Source organism: Gadus morhua, chromosome 4, assembly GCF_902167405.1.
Source record: "Gadus morhua chromosome 4, gadMor3.0, whole genome shotgun sequence".
NCBI classification, from domain to species: Eukaryota; Metazoa; Chordata; class Actinopteri; order Gadiformes; family Gadidae; genus Gadus; species Gadus morhua.
The window spans coordinates 40,357,346-40,366,485 of NC_044051.1; the positions used below are offsets into that span (position 1 = coordinate 40,357,346).

At 44.0% G+C, this 9,140-nt stretch overlaps 1 protein-coding gene across 2 annotated transcripts; it reads right to left on the minus strand.

Annotated features, from left to right (window-relative positions):
* Positions 1–5,009: 5,009 nt before the first annotated feature.
* Positions 5,010–8,973, minus strand: LOC115541304 (zinc finger protein 431). Of its 2 annotated transcripts, XM_030352988.1 has the most exons (3): positions 8,900–8,973; positions 5,879–8,287; positions 5,010–5,542 (listed from the first exon to the last, which is right to left on the minus strand). In XM_030352988.1, exons 2-3 carry the CDS (start codon positions 7,241–7,243, stop codon positions 5,186–5,188), a joined length of 1,722 nt encoding a protein of 573 aa, XP_030208848.1. In that variant the 5' UTR covers positions 7,244–8,287; positions 8,900–8,973; the 3' UTR covers positions 5,010–5,185. The 2 variants fall into 2 exon arrangements, with proteins under 2 accessions (XP_030208848.1, XP_030208847.1); XM_030352987.1 differs by having other exon boundaries at positions 5,010–8,287; positions 8,900–8,972.
* Positions 8,974–9,140: the final 167 nt, after the last annotated feature.

Sequence of the window (9,140 nt, forward strand, 5' to 3'; positions counted from 1 at the left end):
CAAGTTGAGGAAGCAGTCGTCAGTGAAATGTTTGGCGCAGACGGACGCATTTCCAGAGACAATGAAATTAATCCACTGGTTCTTCAGAAGCTCGGAGGAAGGAACTAAAAATACAGTTTTGTGTTCATTTGAGCATTCAAACACTGAGCAACAGCCATGCTTCGCTCGTTTTCGAGCCATGTTGTCGTCGTCTTCTTCTTCTTCTTCTGAATTTATTGGCGGCTTGCAAAACGATATGGAGCATTACCGCCACCTACTGTTTGGTTTGGAGATTCTTCTTCTTCTTCTTCTTCTTCTTCTTCTTCTTCTTCTTCTTCTTCTTCTGTTTCTTCTTCTCATAATTCAACTTAATTTCTTTAAGATTCAATATCAGTTCCCTTCTCTCAGCATCATATTTTTGACAATTATAAAGCATTACATGTTCTAAAGTTTCTTCCTCATTACAATATTCACATCTTCCCGGATTGTGTTTTCCTATTTTAAATAATGTAGGCCTACTGTTTAATCTTGCATGAACAAAGCCTAGATATTATTGTTTCCTCTTTCCGGGTTCTCCCCGTGCTTCTCATCACGCATACTTTTCTTTGAATTCTGTGTAACCACCTTCCTTTTCTCTCTTCTTCCCGCTGCTTTTGCCACCTTTCTTCCAATTAATACTTGATTGTAGATTTAATTTCCGTTTTATTAAAGGGAACCATGATGTCAATATGATTCCTTTTTGTTGCTTCCTTTGCACATTTGTCAGCTACTTCATTTCCTTTGATTCCTATATGCGCCGGTATATTATACTTAGTCCCATCATTTGAATTGTATGTAGGCCTACCGTATTGTTTGCTGCATTTCAATTCAAACATCTGGTCTTCCCTCTGATTTGTTATTACTTCAAGCTGATTAATGAAGAACTGGATTCAGAGCATATTACATATCAAAGGTCTCACCTCTTCAACCCATTGTAGTGCGAACAAATTTACCGTCATCTCTCCTGCATACACCAACAGTCTATCACTGATTCGTTTGGAAATTTTAATGCTGAACTCTGGAACCGAATTTGTTAGCTGAGTTCTTTGAAGCATCTGTATAAATTCGATCCCAACTATAATAGTTACTATCTATATATATCTTTATTACTTGTGGGTGTAAAATAAATTCCTTATCTTTGTTCTTTTTGTCAAGCAATGTGAGATCACCAATAGGATCAGAAATTATCCATGGATGTATTGAGTGGTACCTTTGGACAAATATTTATTTCATTAACTTCAAGTTATTTTGCTTTCTGCTCAATTATTTATCCAAAACTTTTTGTTTCTCTTCTCTCTTTTTCCCAACATTGTTTCAGTATATCTTGTATCGGATATTATTATTATAACTTTATTCAAGACACAGGAAGGTCCACATAGACAGCACACTACATATATATACACATATACATATATATATATATACGCATATAAATATACACACACACACACACACACACACACACACACACACACACACACACACACACACACACACACACACACACACACACACACACACACACACACACACACACACACACGCACACGCACACGCATATATAAAACAATATAAAACATTTAAGAAGGAATGCAAATGAGGCATTATCAATTATAATACACACATAATTAAAACACATACAAGCTTTGGGCCAATGTTTCCAGTAGCAAGATGTGTACGTTGTGTCACTCTGGGAGATATCAATTAGAGAGACAATAATCGTGTTCATAGACCCAGTCAATCTGCCTATGAATCTATGCATCAAATTTCTCAGAACAGCATTGAAAGTGGGCACATTGTTTGTCACGAACATTTCACTGGCACTACCCCCCCTGGGAGTTTTAAGCAAAATTCTCAGAGCATCATTATATGCCACATGAAGTTTTTTCATTTTCGCTTTACTGTAATTACACCACAGGTGGGCAGTATACATTGGAGTGCAATACGCTTTGAAGAGCGATATTTTAACATCAGTAGTACACATGTAGAATTTGCGCGCCAGCATGTTTGCCTGCCCATACAGTATACCACACTGACGCTGCACATCATCATCATCATCATCACAGAGGTCATCTCTTATCACATGTCCCAGATATTTAACCTTCTTTACAACCACTAGCGGTTCACCTGCCAGTGAGAAAGAAGGATAATCTTCATCATGACCTTTTAAATTAACCCAGTAGTTTACAGATAGCTGTGTTTTCCTTAATTCCAGTGGCATTTCTCCCATTTCCACTTGTAATGCTGATGTTGGGGTCGTTCAAATAGCACATGAGAATAGTCTCAAAGCCTGATTTTGAATATTATCTAACCTTTTCAGAGATGTGTTTTCTGCAGATCCAAACTCTATGCAACCAGAATCTAATACTGATCTGGTTAATCCTACATAAATGTTTTTAGTGATGCTCTTTATATTTTCTGAATGTGTACATTCCATGTAATTCTTTCATCAAACCGCAAACCAAGAAATTTGAGTTGTTGTACTCTCTCCAATTCTTGAGCACATAATCTAAGTTTTAAATTACCAACAATTATTTTCCTTGTAAAGAACATTGTCTTTGTTTTATCTATGAAAATTTACATCCCCACTTAAACGACCATTCTTCTATTTTAATAATAGCCTCTTGTAGTTTCTTCACAATAAATTCCAAATTCCTACCCTTCTGGTTTTGAGCATCGATGGAGGTTATACGTTATTAACTATGCATAAGAACAAAAGTAAATAAACAAAATCATATAAATAGAAAACAACAGATAATAAAACAAACCCTAAATTAATAAATGAAAAAAATAAATAAATTATAGTCTGTCAAATAAACCTGTTGCTTTTGGGTATGCCATTACATGTTTCCATGCTGGTGGTCTGAGTGTGGAAAAGGAGAGTAAACTCTCCAAGGTCAGGCTTATTTGACCCAATGCTTTAACATTTTCCAACAGCTCTCTTCTCTCCAAATTGTATGCTTCACATTGCAGTAAAACATGCTCCACTGTCTATCTTCCATTACATTTTGGACAGACCCCTGTTTCATGTTTGCCTATGATGTTCATGGTTAAGACATGTGTGCCTTATGCGTAGTCTTGTGATGATAAAATCACATCTTCTGTTCCAGTAGCCATGTCTCCTTGTTACCACCTGCCTCTGAATTCTATGCAGGAACCGACCCTTATTTTCCCTATCCCATTGTTCTTGACACACCTTGTTGATTTCTGATTTAATTATTGTTTTTGAGCCATGATGTCTATCCAGGCGATAACTATTGGTGTGCTCAAGACATCTCGGAGGGGCCTCTACGAATTCTCTTTTTTGCGTACGAAATTTCCTTTCCTAACGAGATGACCCGGAAGTACTTGGAGGAAAGGTGGGTCGAATTCTAAAAATGATTAGGAAAGGAGCCTTGATGCATCCTTTAACCCTCCTTTAGCATAGGGTACTCCTGAGAAACCTCTACGAAAGGAAAGGAAACATGACACCGACGAAGTTAACCGACTCTAGGCGAAGACGCAAGAGAGACGCAGTAAAGCAGAAGAAGAGAAGGAAATACAATTGATAATGGATACCAATTGCAACCCTAACATATTTGATTATTTGAGTTATTAAGCACACAATATAGCCTACACCACTAAGAAAATAAAATGCTGACTTCACATTTAAGAAACACTACCGGGGCAGTCAATTTCAACATCAACATAAATGTAGCCTCTTTTTTATTTATCATGTGAATTGATGAACGGCCTATAGTCCCAACTTCGGAAAACTGTAGTTCCATGCTAGAGACACTAGAAGTAAGCAATACTTGCCGTCGCGTACGTTGGCGTTAGTTTGGAAAAGTGGCGAATTTGCCAATCTTGGTGTTCTCTGGCAAATGCCAAACGTCCTGCACGGTGTTGGGCTGTAAGCACAACCCCCACCTGTGGCCGTCGGGCCCTCATACCAGCCTCATGGAGTCTGTTTCTGACCGTTTGAGCAGACACATGCACATTTGTGGCCTGCTGGAGGTCATTTTGCAGGGCTCTGGCAGTACTCCTCCTGTTCCTCCTAGCACAAAGGTGGAGGTAGCGGTCCTGCTGCTGGGTCGTTACCCTCCTACGGCCTCCTCCACGTCTCCTGATGTACTTGCCCTTTCTCCTGGTAGCGCCTCCATGCTCTGGACACTACGCTGTCAGACACAGCAAACCTTCTTGCCACAGCTCGTATTGATGTGCCATCCTGGATGAGCTGCACTATCTGAGCCACTTGTGTGGGTTGTAGACTCCGTCTCATGCTACCACTAGAGTGAAAGCACCGCCAGCATTCAAAAGTGACCAAAACATCAGCCAGAAAGCATAGGAACTGAGAAGTGGTCTGTGGTCACCACCTGCAGAACCACTCCTTTATTGGGGGTGTCTTGCTAATTGCCTATCATTTCGACCTGTTCCATATGCAAAACAGCATGTGAAATTGATTGTCAATCAGTGTTGCTTCCTAAGTGGACAGTTTGATTTCACAGAAGTGTGATTGACTTGGAGTTACATTGTGTTGTTTAAGTGTTCCCCTTATTTCTTTGAGCAGTTTATAAACCCTGTTTATGTAATTACTAGTCAATTTAAAGGATTTCCATACATTCTCCTTGGACCTAGAGATAACTTCCATCCTCTCTAATTGAAAGGTGTTGTGATGGTTCATTTGCAACTGTTTGGTTAGATCCCTTTAACTGTCTTGCGGCCATGTCCACTTCACACATTTTGTGTATTGCAATTTAACTTGGTCTGTCATCTGGCAAATCCTAAACTCCACGATAGCAACTCACCCTCACCTTTGTATTTACCCACGATGTGAACATTACCTATAAGAATCATGTAAACCTATCGTCTCATTGAATGTATGCTCGGTAAGTTTGCTGCCTCTATCTTCCCATGATCAAGCTCTAAAATGTAATCAAATATTTGCGGTCCGAAGTGTACGAGAACTAACTTCTTCATCACAAAAATAAATTATTAGCAATGAAAACAAATCAAATCAATAATTGGAAAGCGTTTAATCATGATGATATTTTTTATTAAGCAGTAATAACTACGTGTCAGAGGTCTCAAACAAAGCATCCCGTTACCCCGTGTGCTTGAGTATGGGCACACGCAAACTACTTGGGTCGCTGTAGCTGGCGTTGCACTGCAGACACACGCAGGGCTTCTAACCGGAGTGAGTCCTCATGTGGATCTTCAGCGCAGAGCTATGACTGAAGCGCCTGGTGCATTGGTCACAGCTGTAGGGCTTCTCGCCGGAGTGAGTCCTCATGTGGATCTTTAGAGTACCTTTCTGACTGAAGCGCCTCGTACATTGGTCACAACTGTAGGGCTTCTGGTCGGTGTGAGTCCACATGTGGATCTTCAAGGCGGAGCCACGACTGAAGCTCATCGTGCATCGGTCACACTTGTAGGGCTTCTCCTCGGAGTGAGTCCTCATATGGGTCTTCAGGGCGCAAACATGACTGAAGCGCAACGTGCATTGGTCACACTTGTAGGGATTCTCCCCGGAGTGAGTCCTCATGTGGGACTTCAGCGCAGAGCTATGACTGAAGCGCAAAGTGCATTGGTCACAGCTGTAGGGCTTCTCGCCGGAGTGAGTCCTCATGTGGATCTTTAGGGTACCTTTCTGACTGAAGCGCCTCGTACATTGGTCACAACTGTAGGGCTTCTGGCCGGTGTGAGTCCACATGTGGATCTTCAAGGCGTAGCCACGACTGAAGCTCATCGTGCATCGGTCACACTTGTAGGGCTTCTCCTCGGAGTGAGTCCTCATATGGGTCTTCAGGGCGCAAACATGACTGAAGCGCAACGTGCATTGGTCACACTTGTAGGGATTCTCCCCGGAGTGAGTCCTCATGTGGAACTTCAGGCCGCAAGCATGACTGAAGCGCAAAGTGCATTGGTCACACTTATAAGGCTTCTCCCCGGAGTGTGTCCTCATGTGGATCTTCAGGGTGCCTTTCTGACTGAAGCGCCTCATGCATTGGTCACACCTGTAGGGCTTCTTGCCAGTGTGAGTCCTCATGTGGATCTTCAGGGCGGAGCCATGACTGAAGCGCCTCGTGCATTGGTCACACTTATAAGGCTTCTCCCCAGAGTGTGTCCTCATGTGGATCTTCAGGGTGCCTTTCTGACTGAAGCGCCTCGTGCATTGGTCACACCTGTAGGGCTTCTCGCCGGAGTGAGTCCTCATATGGATCTTCAGGGCACAAACATTACTGAAGCGCGTCGTGCATTGGTCACACCTGTGGGTCTTCTGGCCGGTGTGAGTCGACATGTGGATCTTCAGGGTGCCTTTCCGACTGAAGCGCATCGTGCATTGGTCACACTTGTAAGGCTTCGCGCCAGAGTGAGTCCTCATGTGGATCTTCAGGGCAGAGCCATGACTGAACCGCATCGTGCATTGGTCACAGTTGTAGGGCTTCTCCCCGGAGTGAGTCCTCATGTGGATCTTCAGGGTGCCTTTCCGACTGAAGCTCCTCGTGCATTGGTCACACCTGTAGGGCTTCTCGCCGGAGTGAGTCCTCATATGGATCTTCAGGGCGCAAACATGACTGAAGCGCAACGTGCATTGGTCACACCTGTAGAGCTTCTTGCTGGTGTGAGTCCACATGTGGATCTTCAGGGTGGAGCCATGACTGAAGTGCATCGTGCATTGGTCACACTTGTAGGGCTTCTCCCCGGTGTGAGTCCTCATGTGGCGGTTCAGGGTGTCTTTCCGACGGAAGCGCATCGTGCATTGGTCACACTTGTAAGGCTTCTCGCCAGAGTGAGTCCTCATGTGGAGCTTCAGCTTGGAGCTCTCTCCAAAGCACTTCATGCATTGGTCACACTTGTAGGGCTTCACCCCTTCGTGAGTCATCATGTGGCGGATCAGGCAGCCTTTCTGACTGAAGCGCTTCATGCATTGGTAGCAACAGTACGGCTTCTCGTCGTTGTGGGTCCTCATGTGGACGATCATATTGGCATCGTTGGGAATAACCTTTCCACACAAGACACCGGGCCGGCCCTTGCGGCCGCCCTGATGCCCAGTCAGCTCCTCAAGGCGGACGAGCCTCACGCTGCAGTTCAGGCTCTTGGCCACGCTGTGGTCAGCGGCCAGCGAGCTCAAGGCCTCCAGTTCTGACGCGGCAAAGAGAGTGTCATGGCCATCCACCGCCAGTGGGCCCTCCCCTTGTCCGTAGACGCTCAGGATGCGCAGCTCCCCGCTGTGACTTGACATGTGGGAGGAGCCAGGGGCATCCACACGAAGACTCTCCGAGGTGGCGCCGCGCTGCGTGCTGCAGTCTCTGATGTCATTGACATCTTCAGAGAGGAAAACAAAGAAAGAGCGAAAATAATGGTTTTAATTCATTATTTATACAGTTTGTTCTTTGTACACACTTGTGTGTATAGGAAGAATTATATTTTGACATTCTTTCTAACTTTTATTTTTTGATTCATGCACTTTCCTTGTCCCCTTGGGTTGGTAAGGGTCAAAGGTTGTTGCCTCATCACCCGTTTTACCAATACTGTAGTTATAATGGGAGTCAGAGCTGATTCAGCATTCCTGACACCGGTTTGCCATGAAGAAGATGTGAATCATTCTACTATGAACTGTATAAGTAGTCCTCGTGTTTTAGCAGGGCTCTGGTCATGATGCATTTTAAAAGAGGACCAGGCTTTTTAGCGCAGGTAGAATCTAGTACATTCTCATTTGATCCAGGTCGTTTGCTTGCATAGATGCAATGTGTATTACTAACCTACAGCGGGCCAGCCTCCACCAATATCCTCTTCAACCTTGATTGAAATGGTGTCTGGTGTCTGCTGCTTTCCACATTAAGAAGGTAACACACACAAGACTTTCATTTGTACAGAAAAGTTGTTAAACCCCACTTACGCCACATTGAATCATAAAGGTGTGTGCTTGCTATGGGTGTGTGCTGGAGTTGTAACAGAGGAAGCCTCTCTTTTGGATAGGGAATGAGAAGATCATCTCCAACCTGCACACTCAGCTCCTCGTGGCAGACCAGCCGCTCGCCGCGCTCCAGGCTCTTGGCCGCGCTGTGGTCCGCAGACAGCGAGTTCAGGGCCTCCACTTCTGACGCGATGAAGAGGGTGTCATGGCCGTCCACCGCCAGTGGGCCCTCCCCTTTTTCATGGACGATAAGGATCTTCAGTTCCTCCCTGTGACTGGCAATGTGGGAGGAGCCAGGGGCGTCCACACCCAGACTCTCCGAGGTGGCGCCGCGCTGCGTGCTACGGTCTCCAAAAGCATCGCAGTATTCTGCAGAAGGAGAAAAAAAAAGCCAGAAAGTAATTGTTTTAATACATTATTTACATAAAAGGAGGCAGTGTGTATTTGTACACGTGAAAGAAACTATAACAATGTATGTGTATGCAACATTGACACAGAGGGTTTAAAATGTGTACTGCAGACACAGATTCACATTTTTGGAGAGGGACGTCTCCTCCAGCACCCTCCTCCCTAGACTCAAAGCTCAAGCTCAAACCAGATGGAGGAAACTCAACGAAAACCAGCGCAAAATAATCTGAGCACAACATGACATGCTAGACAAACGCAATTACCCTATTTTGACAATAACAAGCGAGAACGTGTCCTTCCCTGTAAGCTGTTCAGTTAACATTTATACATTTTGAATTCATTGATGTTTGAGAATGATAAACCAGCTCATGTGGCATCTGTCTTGAAACCCTTCTGGGCTCCTGACTGATTCCATCTTTGAAATGCAACTCCCAAGTTTGACCCTAGTTTTAGCTGGACGCTGGTCATGATGCTTTTCCAAAGAGGACCAGGCTTTTTAGCGCAGGAAGAATCAAGTACATTCTCAGTTGATCCAGGTCGTTTGCTTGCAAGGATGCAATGTGTATTACTAACCTACGGCGGGAATGCCTCCACCAATATCCTCTTCAACCTTGATTGAAATGGTGTCTGGGGTCTGCTGCTTTCCACATAAAGAAGGAAACACACACAATACATAATAATTTATTTGGAAAGAATAGTGGTAAAACCCCACTAACGACACATTGAATCTTGAAGGTGTGTGCTTTCTATGGGTGTGTGCTGGAGTTGTAACAGAGGAAGCCTCTCTTTTTGATGGTGAATAAGATGATTTCCA